This window comes from Loxodonta africana, chromosome 16, assembly GCF_030014295.1.
Source record: "Loxodonta africana isolate mLoxAfr1 chromosome 16, mLoxAfr1.hap2, whole genome shotgun sequence".
NCBI lineage: Eukaryota > Metazoa > Chordata > Mammalia > Proboscidea > Elephantidae > Loxodonta > Loxodonta africana.
In genome coordinates this window covers 11,082,783-11,102,193 of record NC_087357.1, presented here as the reverse complement: position 1 = coordinate 11,102,193, position 19,411 = coordinate 11,082,783, and the positions used below count along the sequence as shown (strand labels likewise).

At 59.0% G+C, this 19,411-nt stretch overlaps 2 protein-coding genes across 2 annotated transcripts in view; one reads left to right on the top strand and one right to left on the bottom strand.

Annotated features, from left to right (window-relative positions):
• LHPP (phospholysine phosphohistidine inorganic pyrophosphate phosphatase) overlaps window positions 1–13,502 on the top strand; it is a 139,687-nt gene extending 126,185 nt beyond the window's left edge. The window contains exon 7 of the mRNA XM_003419671.4: window positions 12,848–13,502. Within this exon, the coding sequence (XP_003419719.2) occupies window positions 12,848–12,944 (97 nt within the window). The 3' untranslated portion in view covers window positions 12,945–13,502. The remainder of the gene's footprint in view (window positions 1–12,847) is intronic.
• Window positions 13,503–13,591: 89 nt separating this feature from the next.
• The window catches only part of FAM53B (family with sequence similarity 53 member B), a 77,517-nt gene continuing 71,697 nt past the window's right edge, over window positions 13,592–19,411 (bottom strand). Inside the window, exon 4 of the mRNA XM_010599225.3 lies at window positions 13,592–19,204. Coding sequence (XP_010597527.1) covers window positions 18,836–19,204 — 369 coding nt within the window. The 3' untranslated portion in view covers window positions 13,592–18,835. The remainder of the gene's footprint in view (window positions 19,205–19,411) is intronic.

The window sequence follows — 19,411 nt, the reverse complement described above, 5'->3', positions numbered from 1 at the left end:
ATTCCTTCCTTCTGCTTGCTTTGGGTTTGTTTTGCTCTTGTTTTTCTAGTTTCTTCTGGTGGAAGCTCAGATAATTGATTTGAGGCCTTTCTTCTCTTCTAAGTATTTAGAGCTACAAATTTGCCTCTCAGTACTGCTTTAGCTGCATCCCACAAATTCTAGTAATCCCAGGCATTACTAGTTGTGTTAAGCTCCCCAGGTGATTTCAATGTGCAGTCAAATTTGAGAACCCATATTTTCATTTTATCTCTAATCTTGGGCCTCCAGAAAATGGAGCTACCAACACTTCCCATTCCATACCCTAGTGTTCCAAAGAGTAAATTTGACTTTGCCTGTAAAGAAATTTGTTTAAGGACAATTTAAAATACCAGCAAGTTCATCTGTTCCTCCTCCCCCAACATAGTGGATAAACTAATTTTCAAGTAAAAAAATTAAAACTAGTCTGGAAATCTCTGGGGGAAAAAAGAACAATGAGGGAGGTGAGCCCTGCTAGATGTGACAAGCACATGACCAGGCGGAGACCAGGGCAGGATGGTACTCCTCTGTGTGGATGGCCTTTGGCTCTCGCCTGGCGAGGAATAACTGATAACAGCATGCAGATGACATCGAGGGCCCTGCTTCACGCAGTCATCACAGGTGCACATTCCAACCCTCACATCACCCCGAGGAGGAGGCCCTGTTATCCTCCCTTGACCCATCACCAGACTGGCCCTGTTTGTTCTGAAATTCTGGCGTACCTGAGCCCTTACAACACACTGTACCTATAGTGGCTCGAATCTGATCTTTCTTGGTGAGACCCAAAGGTCACCAGCTGGGAGCTGGGGCTGAAAGGATTAAGGGGACAGTGAATCACTGGGGTGTTCCCCAAACTTGGGAAAAGCCCTGGCCCCAAAATCCAGAGCTTCAACTTCTGTCAACTGTGGGCTACCTCCTCAGTTTCCCCATCTGCACAGAGGAAAGCAGGACAGTGCCGCAGTGCCCCCTGAGGGTCGGTGAGCAGATGCGTCCATCTATGGCCACAGGGGTGGCCACTGGGGACCTGCTGGAGCTGCTTTCTGGCCCTCTGCTGCAGCACCTGGCCTTGGAGTCCATAGTGCAGGTTTGTTTGGGATGGTTTATGGCTTCCCCGTACATGGTGGGATAGGACAGAGAGCCCAAGGAAGTCAAAGTGGTGTTGAGTAAATGTTCTGAAGGAGCAGCTCCATCTTCCTGCCTGGAGAGGAAACTGAAGGACATAGGACTTCATCCAGGAGCCGTCCAGGGCACAGCGGCTGCCAGGAGCCAGGTAGCTTGGACGGGGTCCTGCACTCACAATCAGCCCAGTGTGAGTACTGGCTGGGCAGCCTGGCATCCCCGAGGCCTGATGAATGGCCCCTCACTGGGCGCTTTGACGATTTACAAGGTGGCATCTGGATGGTGATGAATGAGGTGGCAGCCTGCAGCTTTTGGGGGAACCCGGGGTGGAAGGTGCTAGGTAAATACAGGGGAGGGGCACTGGCCTCCCCACTGGCTCACTGGGCCCACAGTTCCCCGCCTCGGTTTCCCCATCTGTATAGAGGCACTGATAAGGCCTGCCACTCCCCCGGCCCCTGTGTTGTAAGTTCAGCTGAAGATGGAGAGTCCTGGGGAGGAGGGGCCCAGGGAGCCCTTCTGTCCAGCCCTGCTGCCCGCCATACAGCCCATCTGCCCGTGCCCAGGCTCCGAGCTCTGGGAGATCATAGCTACAGCTTCACTGGGCGGCCTTCTGTCTGTCCCACCCTCCCTGGGCCTTGGTTTCCTCACCTGAGAAACGAGAGATTATTTTCAACCCTAAAGACCCCCCAGTTCTTAGTTTCAGGGCTCTCTTTTCCCCTCTGGCTATGGGCACAGAGAAGGAACTGGCCTTGACTCAGGTGGGATTTGGGTCCCAGCGCTGTCACAGACTGGCTGCATGTACCCCTCTCAAGGAGGCAAGAATGTGAGGCCACCGTGCACACACTAGGTGAGCCCCTGACTCTCTAGCAGATGGTGGTGGGAGCTGGTGCCTAGATTGAGAGGCCTCAAGGGTGGTGTGAGTTGCCATCGTGGGCACCACGGCCCCAGGAGTTACCCCGGCCGACCTGGGTGCCCTGCTCTGTAATTAACTGATGTGGTCTGCAGAGCAGGTAGCATTTGCCAGGCCTGGCTGATACCTGGCCCAAGGGGCTGGCCACTGGGCCCTTGTTGTCGTCCAGCTGGGCTGGAGAAACCCTTGACTTCTTAGCCCGCTTGGTACCTCCTGTGGAGCTGTGGGCAAGACTGGATAGAAACTCTGCTTTATTATTAATGACATGCATTATTGTGACAGCGTTCTGGAAGGAAACTTAGAAAAGGCTGCACCCATAGTCCTTCTACTTGTAGGCAGCTGCTGTGTTTCCTCTGGCTTCCTGCCCACCTCCTCTGTAGCCACAGTCATGGGCGTCTGTAACTTTCATCTTCTGCTTTCCCCCTGACGTGACCTCCTAAACCCTGACCGCTGGGCACAGCTGCACAGCAGTTTATGGAGCAGATATGATAGATTCAGTCATTCCCCATGGTCATGCGTCCAGGCTGGTCCCTTTTCTGCCATAAGCAATGCTGTCAGGATCATCTCTATAATGACCTATGGCTATTTTTCTTCAAATTTGCAAACTGTTATTGAAAACTTTCCATACGCCAGACGCCGTATGAGGTGTCTTTAAAATGAAGCCTGTAGGAAAATTTCCAGGAGTTGGGTTAAAGAATGTGGCTCTTTGTACGGGCCTTAACCACTACAGGCAGACTCCCATCTAGCAGAAATGCTGGCGAGCCTGCGGGAGGGCACTGTAGGGGAGCGTGCCTCTCCCCAAAGGGCTGTGCACTCACCCACTGAGAGGGCTAAGCCCCTCCAGACCATGCGGTGTGATGGCCAGGTGGCACCCAGTGGGTGGGGACCCTGTCATGAACCAGTGTGTCTGTTTCACATGAAAGGTTCCTCGTTGTCCCTCGATGGTTTGGCCCTTCTCGAGCTTCCTGGGCCGCCCACCTGCTTCGTCACCATCGTTCACATGCTGACCACTCCTGGGGATCTCCCCAACTGGCTGACCGTGAGCAGCCCCTGGTCTCATCCAGATGTCACCTGAATGAGCCTCAGAAAGGGGAAGTCACTTGCTCAGCGTGGGGGCTGCGCATACTGCTGTAGACAGGCCCTTCCCCCGGTCTCACTGACCCTCTGTGAGGGTGGCCAGGAGGAGCTGACCTCTGAGCACAGCCAGTGGGGCCTGCTCCCTGCCTGCCACAGAACGTCCTTCCTGGGTCCCGGGTTGGAGGCCAACATCACCAGACGGGCGTGAGTGGAGCTGGGCGCAGCGTCTTCTACCCCGTTAGCGCTAGAAGACCCTGATGGTGGATAGTGGCAGGCCATTAACTCGGGCCCCTCACAATGGGGGCTCAGCAGCACAGTGCCCACATTAAAATGTTTCATTTACTGTCTCATTTAACAAGGCCGGCTTGCCTCTTTATGATGGAGCGAGTCCCCCTGTGGAGGGTCCCCTGACCATCACACGACCCTGTGGAGTGACTGCTTCTGCAGGGTGGGCCTGGACGCTTTGCAGTGGGATAGTCTCAGCCCGTCCTCTGGGCCAGCCTGGGTAGACAGGTGCACCAGGAGGGGCACAGTGGCCACCGAGGAGGACATGACTGTTTCACCCCCATCTCAGAGGCATCCTCAGAGACCTGTTACGTGCAGGATTGGAATTGAACAATAAAGTCCTGGAATGGGGCCCATTAAACGTGGCCTTTGAAATTCTACTCAGCCTCTGGGACCTTCGCCGGCCTGCCCACACTGCACGCCTGTCCTGGGCCCCCTCCCTGAGTCTGCCTGTCCCAGGCCTGTGTCTGCCTCGTCTCTGGTTGGCCCCTGAGGTGGGATGCTCATACCACAGAGGGGAGAGGAGAGAGAGGACCAGTTAGAACATTCCTCGTTTTATGAATGGAGACCCCAGAGTACAGAGAGGAGAAGGCTTCCCTGGACAGAGGCTGACCAGGCTTGATACGTTTTTACATAAGAATATGCCCAATTACAACCACCCAGATCAAGACAGAACGTTCCCAATGCCTGGAGTTCCTGCGCCCTTCCCAGTCAGCGCCCTCCTGTCCTTCCCGGTTAGCACCCTCCTGCACAGGGGCCCCTGTCTCACTTCCGTCACCCTCAATCTTTCCTGATCTCGAACTTGTAGTTGTGGGCTCCCGTGCAGGGATCTTCTGAGTCGGGCCTCTTTCAGTTGTTTCCTTTGTGGTGCGTGTGTAGCAGGGGCTTGTTCTGTCTGTTGCTTCGTGGCATTTCATCGTGTGAACAGAGCACAATCCATTTATCCCTTCTGCTGTTGGTGGGGAGCCCTCCCAGACCGTCGTGTGCTAGGTACCCAGGTCCCACTTAGGAGGGCCACAGGGGGTGGGCCAGCCCACCTGGACACCTGTCCTGCCCTGTGCAGCTCCCACCTGTTCCCCTCTGGCCCCCAACTTATCTCTCCAAGGTGTGCTCATGTCCCGCCCCCAGCTGAGCAAAATTCTCCCCACACCCCACCCACTTTATCACAGAGGTCACTGTCCAGGTCACTGCTGGATGGAATGGAATCCCGAGCTGAGGAACAACACTCCCCACCCCGGAACGGAAGGTGCCCCCCCATAACAGAAGGTGCTCTATAATGAGATTCCGAAAGCTGCACCCCGCACACCTCAGGTACCTGGCCAGTCACATTTAATTAAGCATCGTTTGAACTCAAGAAGCCATTAAAGAAAGGCTTGCATTAGCGGCGGCTGCCGCTAGCCAACACGCAGCCGGAAACTGCAGACTTCATGTCTTAGTTACAAGTTGCTACCACGTGCAGGGTGGCGGTGAGGCCGCAGGCCTGCTCCACCAAAGGCCCCAGAAAGCTGACAGGGCAGGAGAGGACCCCATTCCACGGCTGGCCACACTGGAACTAGGCTTTGGAGCCCTGGTGGCACAGCGGTTAAGAGCTCGGCTGCTAACCAAAAGGTCGGTGGTTCAAATCCACCAGCCACTCCTTGGAAACTCTGTGGGGCAGTTCTGCTCTGTCCTGTAGGGTCACTATGAGTTGGAATGACTCGACGGCAGTGAGTTTGGTTTGGGTTTTTTTCTACTGTTCATGGGCATTTGGGTTGTTTCCAGTGAACACCCCCCCCCCCCCGCCTTGGGCACACACGCAGGAGTGGAACTGCTAGGTCACAAGGCATCTGGTGCTTAGCTTGTCAGGAGACACCTGCTGAGCTTTTTCCCAGAGTGCCCGCACCGGTTTGCATCCCCAGCAGCAGTATGTGGGTGTTCCCGTGGCTCCACATCACTGCCGGCACTTGGAATGGCCAGATGTCACTGTTGCCACCCTGCTTGGGGATGGGCTGGGGTCACATTGTGCCCTGACTTTGCGTTTGCCTGGCAACTCATGATGCCCTGCCCCCATCCATGTGCTCAGTGGCCATTGGGCCTCCTTGTTGTGAACAACCTGGTTTCATCCTTGTGCCAAATAGGTAACACCTCACAGAGAAGGAGGAAGTCCCCATGAGTCCTGCGAGGCCATGGAGTTGATGACTGTGCATTTTAAAGCTTGGCTGCACTTGCCAGAAATGAGGGTTGCATGTGGGGGGGCCCTGTGCAGCCCCCTGGGAGGCGCTGCTGGGCCCATGGGGAGTGGTGGGGTGCCGTGAGTGGGATCCTAGCTTCAGGAGACATCCTGCCCCACACACAAACCAGGTGGAGGCCCTTTGAGCTGAGTGGATAGTGGTGCCTCCCGGGACAGTGTGAGGCAGTACCCACGCAGCACCTTGCCCAGAATAACCCCAATCAGTGTTCGTTGCTGGTGCCCAAGAAACCCCAGCCCAAAGCCAGCTTGGGAAGAGATAGGGAGAGTGCCACGACCCCAATCCTAGGAATGAATGAGACTGAGACACCAGCACCCTAGGTCTAGCCACTGAGCACTGAGAGGGATCCATGCCCCCCTTCTCCTGAGCCACCTCAGCGAGAACCTGGTGTGTGTGTGTGTGTGTGTGTGTGTGTGTGTGCAAGCCTGGTGATAGGCCTAGACATGGGGTCTCCCACCTGCTACATGGGCTGGCCTCAAAGGGCGGGGGTGGGCAGCATTTCTGTGAGCGGCTCCCTGCCCTGTGCCCTGTGGGGACTTATCAGAGGAAGTGGCCGTTGCAGAGCAGCTTGCGAGGGGCTGGGCCAGATCTTTTTAATCTAAACACAGGCCAGGTGCTCAACATGTTTTTATCAAAATATTATGAGCAGCTGTCAGGATCCTCTGCCTGGAGGCCAGATGCTGCCCCAGCAGGCCTGACCCTCTATAGAAGCAAGCCTTTAGGGGCCGCCCCACCACCTGCTCACCAGGCCTCTGCCCCTGCTGGGCCTGGAGAAGGCTGTGGGTGCCTCCAGCCCAGCCGGGGAGGGAGACAGAACCTGTGTGCTGGTGCTGTGGCCCCAGGCACGGCCCCGGACCTCTCTGAGTGCCCCCATCCTGGCCCTGTGCTCCGGGGCAGGGTCCTGGATCCCTCTAAGACCCGCCCTGCGTTGGTCCTGTGCCCCCGGGCAGGGTCCCGGACCCCTCTCAGCCCCCTGTGCTGGCCCTGTGCCCCCAGGCTGGGCTCTAGACCTCTCTGAACCTCCGTGTGGTTGGCTGTATGACGGGGGTGGCCATGTCCCCCGGGAGAGTGCTCAGTGACACAAGATCGTGAACACTATGGTGACCAGTGTGTCCAGCTGGCCTGGAGAAGGGGCCGAGGGCAGGCTGAGGGGACAGAGGCTGGGCCAGTGTCCACCGTGGCTGCACTGCTCTCAGCAGAGTCAAGAGTGTGCCATTCGTCACCTGTCCCCAACACAGCCAGGGGCATCTCTGTGGGTCTGGGCATCGCCAGGCAGGGCTTGTCCAGCAGCAGCTGAGGGGAGCAGAGGCCCTGCCCTGGCAGCCTCGTTGGTACCCAGCCTCAGGGTTCTGTAAAGAACCCCTTGGGGGAAGCCCCTCCTGAGATACTGGGCTCTCTGGACTCCCACCTTCTCTCTAGGTACGGAGCCCAGTGTGTTTCCTAGGAGGAGCTGGGAACCTTTTCACCCCTGCTGGCCAGAGCTGCCAGGAGGCCCCTGATCAGGAGAGTGCCTGGAGCCTCTGATTGTCACCCACCCTGTCTGTCCACTCTGATCCAGGGCACACTTGTCTGTCTGCCCACCCCGATCAAGCAACCACTTCCATTCAAGGGCCGTCTTGGGGTATGGGAGCCCCCTTTGTCAGCAGACCCAGAGAGCTGCAAGCAGCTTTGAGGAGTCAGCCTCTGAGGGCTCCATTCAGCTGGGCAGATCACCAGGGAAGCAGGGATGGCCCTGGCTAGGCCTAGGCCCTGGGCAGGTGGCAGGCATCTTCACAGCTCTCACGGTGTGGGGCTGAGAGGAGTGGGTGTCGTGTCCTGGTCAGTGGTTCTGCAGAACATGGCTTGGCAACTGTGACCCAGATTGAGGGCTTAGGGACTTGGGCGACTCAGGCACTGGCTCCCCAAGGAGGTCGAGAGACCCTGATTGTGTGTGGCCCTTTGGCTAGAGCTTGTTCTCCAGAAAAGACTGGGAGGGTGAGGCCAGGACCTTGGGTGAGCATGGCTATTCTGCCCAGCCACTAACTGCCCTGCCACCCCTTGGCTTGTGGAGACGGCTGCCCCCACACACAGTTCCTGGTTGGCTCGGGCTCCCAGCAGCCAGATGTTGGGGCGTGACGCACAGCCCCGCGTGATCGGGAGGACAGAGGCCACCTTCAGGCTGCTCAGGCAGTTGGCCAACTGTTCCTGTCTCCACCAGGGGCAAGACCCTGGTCAGGAGCACAAGGACCCCGAAGGGATGTCCCTGACCTCACAGTCTGGCATCAGACAGGTAACAAGGCAGTTGCAGTAAAGTGTCTGGTACTCTGATGTGGTCAACCCAGGTGCTGTGGGTCCCTCACTGTAGGGTTGGGGGAGGCTTCAGGGTAGGCTTCCTGGAGGAGGCAATGTGTTCTCCAGGGAATGGACGAGATAGCCAAAGCTATAGGGCAGGGTAACAAATTCTGATTTCTCCAGGGGCAGGCCAGGTGTCACAATAGGGAGACAATAGAGAAGAATTCTGACACTCCAGGGGCAGCTGCTGCCTGCATCAGCTCATCATCACCTGTAGAATGCCAGCCCGGTGTTACTGGAGCTTCCAGTTCTTCAAAGGAAGTCACATATCCAGCTTCCATTCTTAAAAAGCACCCTGTGGGCTAAACCAGACACGACCAGGGGCCACCGGGTTGCGACTATGGCCTTATAGTGTGAATTGGGCAGAGGTCTCTAGGTGGGGCTCCACAGCTGCCCTGAGCTCCAGCCAGGGACAGGGACTTAAGGGGCCTCATGTGTCAGCAAGAGGGAGTCTCTTGAGATGGCCAGCATGCTGGCAGATGGCTGAGCATCCCCACTGGCTTGTTTTCAGCGGGTCCTGGCTGATCTCAGCATCCTCCCCCGCTGCCCCCGACCTGATGCCTGTGTCGAGGGGCAGTGAGAGCCGCACAGGGAACAGCTGGCATGGCGGGGGGGTTGGTTCTGGTTGACAAGGTGCCACCTGGCTGAACATGCTGTAAACAGCCCAGTGTCCTCCCTGTGGGCAGCGTGGCCCCAGGCAGCCGGCGCCGGGGTCAGGTGTGAGATTTCCCCCCTGGGCCTGAGCTGGAATGCAAGGTCTGCTCGGCCCTCACTGCCCTCAGCCTGGCTTCGATGCTCAGACCCAGGCTGGGACTGAGGGCAGACTGTGCAAGACCCTGGGCCAGGGCACCTTTGTGAGGACAGGACTCTGAGGCTGGGCCCCTGAACCACCGGGCATTTGGCTAAGGCTGGACAGTCAAGCAGGAGGGCCTAGGGCCTGGGGAATGCTGGCCACCTGTGCAGCCTTGAGCCCCAGGACTGCTGCTGTTCCACACTGGTCACCCTATTGGAGGGGCCAGGTCAGCATTCCTGTGTGCCCACGAGCCCATGCCCTGGCGAAGAAGGAGCCACTCCTGGTGGTTCCTGAAAGGCACGAAGGTGTCTGCCAAAGTCTGGGCCTGCTCTGCCCCCTTCCCCCGCTCCCCCCACCCAGACCGGGTCCCACGTAGGTCAGGCCAGCCTGAGATGTGTTGCTGACTCCCCACCTAGCCATCCCACTAGCAGGTCACAGGTCCACAGTCTGTCCCATCCTGGCTCTTGCCTGCCCCACTGGACTCCAGCAAGCTGCCGTCTGGACAGTGTGCAGGTGGTGGGCAGCAGCAACAGGGGGGCAGCAGGAACCATGGTCAGTGGCGAGTGGTCATGTGCCAGGCACAGAGTCGGCCTTCGGTAAATCATGGACCCATGGGCGGGTGGGCATTCTCCCCACCCACTCCCAGTGTCCTCCCAGCATGTATGTAAGGCTGAGCTGTGGCCCGGACCCTCTGAACAACTGTGCAGACCGCTCCCCAGCGGGACATCCTTTACCCATGAATGGATGCCCTCTGTCCTTTCCTCCAACTGCGTCAGCACTGTCCGAACTGGTGTCAACCCCCCTCTGGTGCCTGTGCCCAGCGTCAGTCCACCCCCATTACCCCCCTCATACCCATGCCCAGGGCCAGTCTGCCCCCAGCACCTCCTCGATGCCTGTGCTGAGGGCCAGTCGCCCCAGACCCCCCATGGCCATACCCAGGGCCAGTCCACCCCCAGTACCCCCCGAATGCCCATGCCAGTATGCTACCCGCACTAACCCTCTCAGCTGCCTGCGGCATGCAGTCAGCCCTTCCAAAACAGTCATGTACAATGACATGTGCCCTCCCTGTGTGGGAGTGGATGGGGGGTTGGGAGGGTGACGTGCACCCCTGCTGGGTCCTCCAAGGGCGGCACCGCTGACCCCTTGAATTCCTGAGGGGTCACTGTCCTGTCTCCCAGTGGTCAGCAGAGCCAGGGAAGGAGGTGTTGGCCTCCATGTGTGCCCAAGAGATGGGGGCATGGAGAGAGCCTTTGCTTGGCCTTGATGCCAGGTCCAGCCGCCATGTTCCTTGGACCATTACAAAGACCATGCTATGAAGGACCCTGGCTGACTGGCACAGAAGGGCCTTGTTTCCTTCTGCTCCCAAGGCATGAGGGGGAGGAATAACTAACATCAGTGACGCTGCCAGGGTGGGGGCTTTTGTTCACTTCCTCAGAGGACACTGCCTGGGCGCCTGCGTGGGGGCCCTTGGAGGCAGAAGCCTAGCCCTGCCTCCAGAAGCCCAGGACAGCAAAGGCACTGGCAGGTGAAGGAGGACCCTGCCACAGTGGCACGGGTGTGTGCTCAGAAACTCACCCTGGGGGAAGGAGCATAGTGTCAAGATGGGGACAGCTGGGTGGGGTTTTGAAGGATGTGTAGGAGTTTGCAGGTAGACCAGGTCTGAAGGGCATTCCAGGCACTACGTGGACAAAGGCATGGAGTATGGACTAGCAGGGGACTTTTGAGGAGCAGCAGGCTGGCTCTGGGTGACAGGCAGCTGGTGGGGCCCGGCCAGGGCGGACTGCTCTTCAAGAGCTGGGCTGTGACGGGGCAGCAGGGAGCCACGTGAGTTCCCACAGGGAGGGGCAGGAGCAGAAGAGGGAGGAACATGACCCCTCCAGGCCCCTATAAACGCCCTCAGACCCCCACCCTTCTCTCTCCTTCAGGCGCCACCCAAGCCTCAGCTGAGCCCATGAGGTGCAGGGAAAGGGGGCCTCCCCAAGTCACTGCAGGCAAAGGGGTGCTCTCAGGGACACAGACAGCCTGCTCTCCACCTGGGTGACTCTGGTCTGTCTCTCCCCAGCCCTGTGTCCTCTCTGTCCCTTTCTACCCATGCCTATCGAGGTCTTCCTCCTTCTCTGCTCTTCCCCACCCTCCTCCGTCTGCGTCTCTGACCCTATCCCCCTGTCTCTGACCACCCTTCTGTTTTCACTCTCCTTCTCTCTGCCTGCCTCTCCCTCTCTGTCTCTGTCTTCCCTGCCCTGTGCGTGTTTCTCTCTGTCCCTTTATCTCCCCACCGCCCCCTCCTCTCCCTCTGCCACCTTGGTCACCACATCCCGCCCAGTCCGAAGGGCCGCTGCAGCCACAGAGGTGCCCAGGCTCTTTCTGCATCACCCCCTCTGCTTCTGTGTCCACCACCAAAGGGTACATCTTCATCAGATTTGTTGGTGGCATCTTTGGAGCCTCATGGTCACAGGTCCCTGGCAGCCGTGGAATGGGGTCCTCTCCTTCCCTCGGGGCTTTGACGGAACAGGCCTGGGGCAGGCCCTGAGCCGGTCCTGTCACCGCAGCATCTTGTAATTAAGACATAAAGTCCAAAACTTCTGGCTGCTAACGCGAGCTTTTCTTTAATGGTGTCTTGAGTTTAAACGATACATAAACACCTGGGCGAGGTGAGGTAAGGTGTGTGGAGTACAGCTTGCGGGATCTCATTACAGAGCACCTTCTGTTATGGGGGGAGAATTCCATTCCATCGGACGGTGACTTCTGTGACAAAGTGGGTAGGGTGGGTGGGGTGTGTGGGGAGACTTTATCTCAGCTGGGGGGAGGGCACCAGCATACTGTGTGGAGAGAGAAGTTGGGGGTCAGACGGGAACAGGTCTGACACAGGTGTCCGGGTGCGCTGGCCCCCTTCCCTGTGGCCCTAAGTGGGACCTGGGTACCAGCACACCTCGGCCTGGGGGCTTCTGAGAGGCTACTTGGAGGGGTGGTTTCTGCAATTCCTGGGGGGCTGGGGTCGGCCCTTGGGGCCACAAAAACACCCCTCACATGGTGAGGTTTGTTCCCCACTCTGGCCCCCCACCTGCTAAGCTCTAGTGAGGCCTCCCTGGGTGGGAGCAACTCCCCGGCTCAGAGCTCCCCCGCCCCAGGCTACCCCTCACCCCCGGGGGTGAAGTCCACACTCCTCACACCACTGTCTGGACTCAGGGACATGCCTGGCCTCCTGCCCCCTCGAGCCCAGCCCTCCCTGTGACATTTACAGCACCCACCTCCCTGGGGTGTCCCTCCCCTCCCTGCTCACAGGTTTCTACCTGGAAGCCCCTCCCTCAACGCGCCTCCATGCAGGGCCCCGTGCCCTGTGGACCCACAGACCTCCAGCCGGACCTCAGGAAATATTTGGTGAATGAACAAAGTTTTGGGGGGCTCCAGCCCCCTTCAAATCCCAGCCATGAGTGACTGTGTGAAGAGCACGGGGCCTCCTCTATTGGGCAGGGCAGGCCCCGAGGGTTTGGGCGGGAAGGCTCCCTGTCTCCTCCTGGGGTGGGCTCTGCAGGAATCCTCCAGCCCTGTCCTGAGCTCCTCTTGCTAGGTGCCAGGCCAGGTGCAGGGCTGTAGGGAGCATCCCTTTGGGGGCATAGTGCAGGCCTATATCCTGGCTCTCCTGGGGCTGCTGCTCCTGCTGGAGATGGCTCAGGCAGAGGGGCCAGCAGTCACTCTGCACTGGAGCCAGACCTGGTAAGAGGGGCATGGGCGGTCTCCAGGTGGAGGAAACAGTGCCCAGCAGTCAGGGAGGCATGTGTGCCATGAGGGGGGTGCCTGGAACCTTGGGGGAGGTGCTTCCCCCAAGGGGTTCTCAATAGAACCTTGAGGCTGGGTACCAACAAGGCTTCCGGGGCAGGGCCTCTACTCCCCTAAGCCACTGCTGGACAAGCCCTGCCTGGCGATGCCCAGACCCACAGAGATGCCCCCTGCTATGTTGGGGACAGGTGTTACAAGATCGTGAACGCCATGGTGACACCCTGGTCACCAGGTGCTGGCGGGGCTACCAGGCTGTGGATTCAGTGGGTCAACCTGGGGTCACCTCTAACCAACTCCTGCCTTGCTCCCCAGGCCCAGCGACGAGCACCACCCAGAGGTGCAGGCCGACGGGTATGTGGACAACCTCGCAGAGGCTGTGGACCTGCTCCTGAAGCACGCAGACCCCTGAGGGTCTCTGGAGAGCCACCACCGTGCGCCACCTGCCCCTCCACCCACCAGACAAACTGCCCTCTGCCCTCTGTCCTGGGCGGGTGGGCGCCAGGTCTCCCTCTGCTGACCCCTCCTCCCTCCCTCCTTGCCCATCGTGCCCGAGGCCCCCAGGCACAGTTTGCTCCTGGTCTGGTGGCCTGCTCCCTGCCTGAGCCGAGACCATGGCTGCCCCCAGAGAGGGCTGGGGGGAGCACCTTCTGAGCATGGGCTGGAGCTGCCTTGGCCTGCGGACTCTGGGCAAGTCCTACATCCCCGAGGCCGAGGCCATTCCCTCACAGCTCCCACTTGCACCTGGGCCTTGAAATGCTATGAACTCCACCTGATTGGTTCCAGGGGCCTTTGCCCACTGCCCCTGTATCAAACACTGCTTGGATTTGAGTGAGAAGCCTAGAGAAAGCCCAGGGCCTCCTCAGCACAAGCCAGGTAGCCAGAGCCACCCAGTGCCCCTGCCCCCACCCAGGGATCCTGTCCACAGCCCAGTGCCCCTGCCTACCACCCAAAGACCCTGCCCACCACCCCTGCCCACCCCCACCCCCCACCAATGCCCAGTGGCTCTCTAGCACTCTGCCCACCCACCCAGACAACCCCAGCCCCCCACCTCCCTTATCCCCAAGACCACCGGCTTCCTCAGCTGGCATTTTAACCTGTGGCATCGAGGCTGCATCCCAGAGGGCACTTTATAACTTGACAGGAGTGAATGTGTCATGACCAGTGTATGCAGGAGGAGGAAGCTCATGGTTAGATAAACTGCCTTTGAACAGCGGCCAACTTGGGCTTTGACTTCTGGGAAGGGCCCATGTGGGGAGGAGGGCAGGGGCTCAGGCACCCCTCCCTGGCCCTCCATGTGCTTGAACACTGAGTCGCCTCTTGCTCCAGCCCTTGTCTAACAGAAGGGGAAACTGAGGCCAGAGAGGCAGGGAGCTAACCTAGGCCCCCCTGGGCAGAGGCTGGCACTGCTCTTCCCATGGGGCAGCCGTGGCCTGGCGTGGCGGGCAGCAGTCTCCAGACCAGGGTGCAAGGTGGCCTTCCCCTAGAGGCCTCTGGGACCAAATTCACTCCCAATCTACATCTTGGGTTTCAAAAGCCATCAGCTGGCTGGATAATTTGATTGCTCTGTTTCTCCTTTAAACCAACTCAGAAGCTGTTGGTAAGTCTTGGGATATGATGTCTTGAAACAGAAGTCGTGGGCCCTGGTCCGAGGATTCCACTGCACTGAGGCGGACGGGGATCAAGCCTTGGGTGCTGAAACCTGTGTCCCCTACACGGTGGCCCAGGCAGATGGGGATGTGTGGCCTTGCTGGGCAGGCCACCGACCAGCTTGGCTGGGTGGGTGCCATTGGCATGTGAGGGAGGAGGCGCCTGGCCATCGGTGGGATGAGGTGCACATTGCTCACTCCTTGACCGAGTCCCCGAACTGCGGCTTATCAGAGAGTGACAAGTCAGGCTCACCAGGCAGGCACAGGCTGTGGTCACCAGCCCTGTGGGGCACAGGACGGGGATACAACTGTAGTGTCTGGCTCGGTGTGTCCTGTGGGTCTGGTTGACCTTGTCTCTCCTTTGCCCTCCTGTCAGGAGTCTATCCCTCTTAAAAAGGAGAATGGTTCTCTCTCCCTGGACAGGCTTAGCCCCTTTCAGGGGCTGTCCCAGGAGTGGGATGGGGAGGGTGGGGTGTCAGAGGGCAGCTCCTGGGGTGAAGACCCCTGCTGGGTCTGGGCAGAGAACAAGGCAGCCCTCAGAGCTGCAGGGGTGGAAGGAGATGGGTGTTATCATTTGCCCCATTTTACAGATGAAGAAACTGAGGTACACAGAGAGAAACTGACTCACCCAAGGCTAAGAGGCAGCTCACCACTTCCCATGCCCCTTCTAGTACCCTCCACTATGCTGCCCCCAAACTCCCCTGAGCTCCTGCAATGGGAGTGGCCTGTGATGGCCCTGGGGGCTGTGACTTCTGGGGTGTACCTGGGCACTGGTGTCCTCTTAAGATAGGAAACGATTCTTTGGGGGCTGAAGTCTGGCCCTACCCTTGGGGAGTCATGGAAGCCCCCTGCGCCTGTTACCTCCAAACACATGCCCTCACCTGTCCTAGAGGGCGATCAGCCGTTCTGCTCCTCCTGAGCTTGGCTAACCAGGCCCTGATCTGGAGGGCCAGGCATGAGTGGGGATGTACCCAGGAATATGCACAGGTGGGCTGCATGCTCTCGCACCCTCACCGTGCTCCCCTCATGGGCAGCCGGCCTGCACCACCACCTCCTCAGCTACCTGGTGGATTGGTGGCAGATGGCCACCCCATGGCCTGGAACAAACAGGTGCAAGGCCTTGAGGACTGAGCGAGGCACTCACAAGGGCTCTGGGAAAAGCAGACTCCATTGCCCGCTCCTGACCCAGAAACTGCATGGAGGGGCTGTCTCTGCTCTGCTGTCCTGGGGTCCCCTGGCTCCTCCCCCCCAACACAGACAGGGGTACATTCACCGTAAGCACGGCATGCACAGGCTTAATTGTGCTCACTTAGTAATCTGAAACAAACAACTTCATGTGGGTTTCACATTGTTCGTCATACACATGCCACCCCCTCTGCCGGCCTCTAGAAGGGCCCCCAACCACACACTGCATGGCCACCACTGTCCAGCACTAGAGCTTCTTGATAGCTCTGAGATGTCTGTCATCCCCATTTCAGACATTAACCCTGAGGCTCGCTGGCGGCCAAGGGTTCAGGCTCTGGCCCCCACCCAGAGCAACGCTCGGGTGGGCAGAGGGGCCAGCGTTTGTTGCCTCCACAAAAAGCACACAGCCACTCCCTGTGTCAGGTATGGAACCAGGAGGTTTATTTACACAGTAAAAGTAACAAGCAAATTCCTGAGACTAGAGCTGGCCTAGTGCAAGAGTCATGGCAGGCCCATGTCGGCTGTCTGTGGCATCACCGCCCAGGCGCAGTGGGGCCCCGGCAGCTGTCCCAGCTCCACATGCTCCGGCCACCACCCCTCTCACCAGGGTGACACAGGAGTCGGAACAGCCCGACACGGCCCTCGCAGGCCTCCTGGCAGTCACCTGAGGCCCCGGGATGCCTCTTGACGCACAGAAAACACAACTTGTCTGCCAAAGAGACTATGCTAGAAGAGGACTACCCTACCTAGGCTACAGCAAGACCTTGACGCAGGCTGGGGTGGAAAGAGGCAGGGTTTTCATTGACCCTGTGTGCACACGGTGAGATGCGGCACCGTCCCCGCCGAGACAGCCTTCCCAAGGCGGCTCAAGCCAAGCCTGTCACTGCCTGGTCAGGTGACCGCCCGCGGTCCCGCACTGCACTGACGACGCTCCCTGCAGACAGCCAACCCTGGAAATCCACACCCGCCTCCCACTAGGAGACCTGTGTGGAAATCTGGGTTTGTTTTCTTTTTAACGTAGATTTTTTCCTTTATTTAAATTTTCTTTCGGCATACAAATTCACAAAACTTTTCTGCTACAAAAACTTTGTTGAAAAGTAAGGCTTTCTGAGAATGAAAATCCGTGTGTGTTGTCAGCACAAACCTGCCCTCCCCACCCCCCCCACCCCCCGTGGCCACGGTAAGGCAAGAGGGTCTGCGATCCTGTAAACCGTAGGCACCCTGGCCCCGGCCAGGCCCAGCTCTTTGGGGTGAGTGTGGGGACTGTGTGCACAGGTCACACCCGGGCAGGCGGAGGGCCCAACACACTGCCCTCGGGGCTGTGAGCCTCCTCTTGGGCCCTCAGAGGAGGGGCTCCGGGGAGTCAGCTGTGGAAGGTAGCGCCCTGACAAAGGTGGGACTCCTGCACAGTCTTGTCCACAGGACTCCCCTGCTGGGGGCTGCTGCCCCGGAGGGGACCTCCTGGTGCCCAGAGTCCAGAACACGTGCACAGGCCCTCTGGGCGGTGTGGGAGCACTTTCCAGATGGGGTCTACTCCCATCAAAACAACGAAACCACTGAAGGGCCGTTGTTTCTCTGAGCAGAAGGACACGCCTTCTCCCCCCTGGTTACTATTGTGGGCTACGAGCTCTGGGGGGCAGGAACAGCCAAGAACAGCTGAGTGCTGGAAAGGGCCAGGACCCTGCCTTGGGCCTATAAGCGCCCTGGAGGCCAGGAGGACCAGCCCAGCATGTTCTCTCAGGCCCACCCACCACCACCCCCTCCTCTGGGCCTGCTCTAAGAACGGTGGGTGACGAGGGAGATGACCCTGTCCACAGGGCCACCTGCTCCCTGGTTTGGCTGTCCAGGGTCCCACGTGGACGTGCCTCAGTGGGAGCCCTGTCTTCCTGCTGGAGGCCACAGCACAGAGGCACCTGCCCAGGCCCCCCTGCCTGAGATTTTCAACATGCCTTTGAGCCACTGGACTGGGGGCTGACTTTAAGAGGCAACTCTGAGATGCCACCCTTCTGATGTAGTAAAAAGCAGAGATAAAAGCAGTTTCCCCAACAGGGTCTTCTTTAGGAAAAAGAAGGTGAGGACGTGGGTCCTCAGCCTGTGGGATGGAGGAGCTCTCGTCAGCGGAAGTGAGCAGGAGCAAAGGGACTCCAGAAGGGCCTGTATCAGGTGTCAGTGCCCTCCAGGGGCACACTGGTTATTTTTAGCCACTCGCTGGTCAGGTTGCCCAACTGCTATTGTCTGCGGAGATGCCCGGTTAGCCAAAAGCCAAGTTCCCGGACAGCAGAGCCCTGTGGAGTGTCTGCAGGCCGAGCTGTGGAGGCCGCGGGGTCTGCAGGTGGGGGCCTGGGCTACAGCAGGGAAGCAGCATGCAGAAATACTCTCCTCCCTGCAGTGAGAAAGGGGGGCTTGTCTTGAGTTGGGGGGTACACCTTGATTAAGCCCAAGAACAAAGGAAAATGTGCTTTTAATACTCGGGGAAGGGCTAGCCAGAGGCCACCCCATCCTGGGCCCCCCGCCCCAAGGCCTCTCCACAGACCCCCCCAGCCCTGACATGGGCAGAGCATCCTGAGAGCTTTTCAGGAGGGCGCCCTGGATTGACTGAGCTGGTACCTGGTGACTGGCTAGCCATGGAGAATGGCCACCATCCACCGACCCTGCTGAAGTGACCCCTAGCAGGAGCAGGAAAACAGCCTGCCTCTGGCTACGGGGCCACAGGTGGGGCTCTCACACCATGGCAGTGTGCTGCCCAGGAGCTGGGAGTGGGCCTGTCCTTCCAGTAAACAGTTGCACCAAATTTCCCCCCAAAGTGGACAGCCTCTAACAAGCCCCCCAGGTTGCTTGCTCCCCAGCCTTGGTAGGCTGGGCCCTGGCACCCAGGAACTCTGCCTCCCACCCTTGGAATTAAGGCCAAATGGTTCTGGTGTTACTATAGAAGGAAGCATCTCCCAAACCACCCCTAGCTGAAGCGGGGAGACCTGGGAGAGAAGGCACAGAATGAAAGGGAATAAGAGAAGCCGTGGCTGACTCCCCAGACGGAACCTGAGCAGAGGCTGAGCAGCCCCGGACACAGCCAGGCAGCACTGGCCCAGCCCTGAGATAGGCTGGGAAATGACACAAAAGCCAGCGCAGGGTGTTGGGGTGCTCACGGTCAACGTCCCATGAGAAGAATGGGGTAAAAAAGACCCAAACCCAAAGCTGCTCTGTCGGCTACAGTAGTTGCATGGACCCAAGTCCATGATGAGAGGCTGGTACATTCCACGGTGGCTGGGCCAGGTCAGCGCGGGGATGCGGGGCGGTGGGGACTGATCAGCACTCATAGGGGCAGAAGGCTGACTCCTCTGGGCCTGACGCCTTTCAGGGAAACTTGCGTCAGGCCCAGGAGTGAGGCTCCCTGCCCTCTGCGCGCCCACCTGGTGCCCAGACGGAGGCCGTGGATCCTGACGCATCCCCTGCCCAGCCAGGGCCCATGGCCCTAGTTTTTCTCTATCTGCTCAATGTCCAACTCGCCGTCCAGGGAGCAGAGGCCACTCCCTGCCGCCCTGCAGTCCCGCCAGGCCAAGGTTGGCTCCTCCCTCCGGCCGCAGTCCTCGTCCAGGGCACAGCCATCCGCATCCTCGCAGGACAGCTCCTCTTTGCTGGCAAGATGCTCATCGAAGGAATGGGGTGGTGGCTGGAGGACTGGGGTGCCGGCCGGGGTCCTGCCCCCAGTGCCAGCAGAGGAGGCTGAGAGCAAGGTGGTCCAGGAGCGGGTGCTGCCGGCATGGAGGGTGAAGGGGCTTGGGGGGCCACAGTCCTCCATCCCGGTGCTCAGGCAGCTGAGGCTGCTGAAGGTCTCACAGTTCTGTAAAGAAGCATACACACAGGCTGCTGAGGGCCACTCTCCTTCCAGAACCCAAGGACTGCATGCCCCACAGAGCCAGGCCACCACCCCAATCCTGGCCTCCACCACCGTCTGGGCCAGGGTCCGCCAGCAGCTCCCACACGGAGAAATACCCCTGGCCAAGGAGCACATAAACCTCTGTGCCAATACAGACATCGAAAATTCACT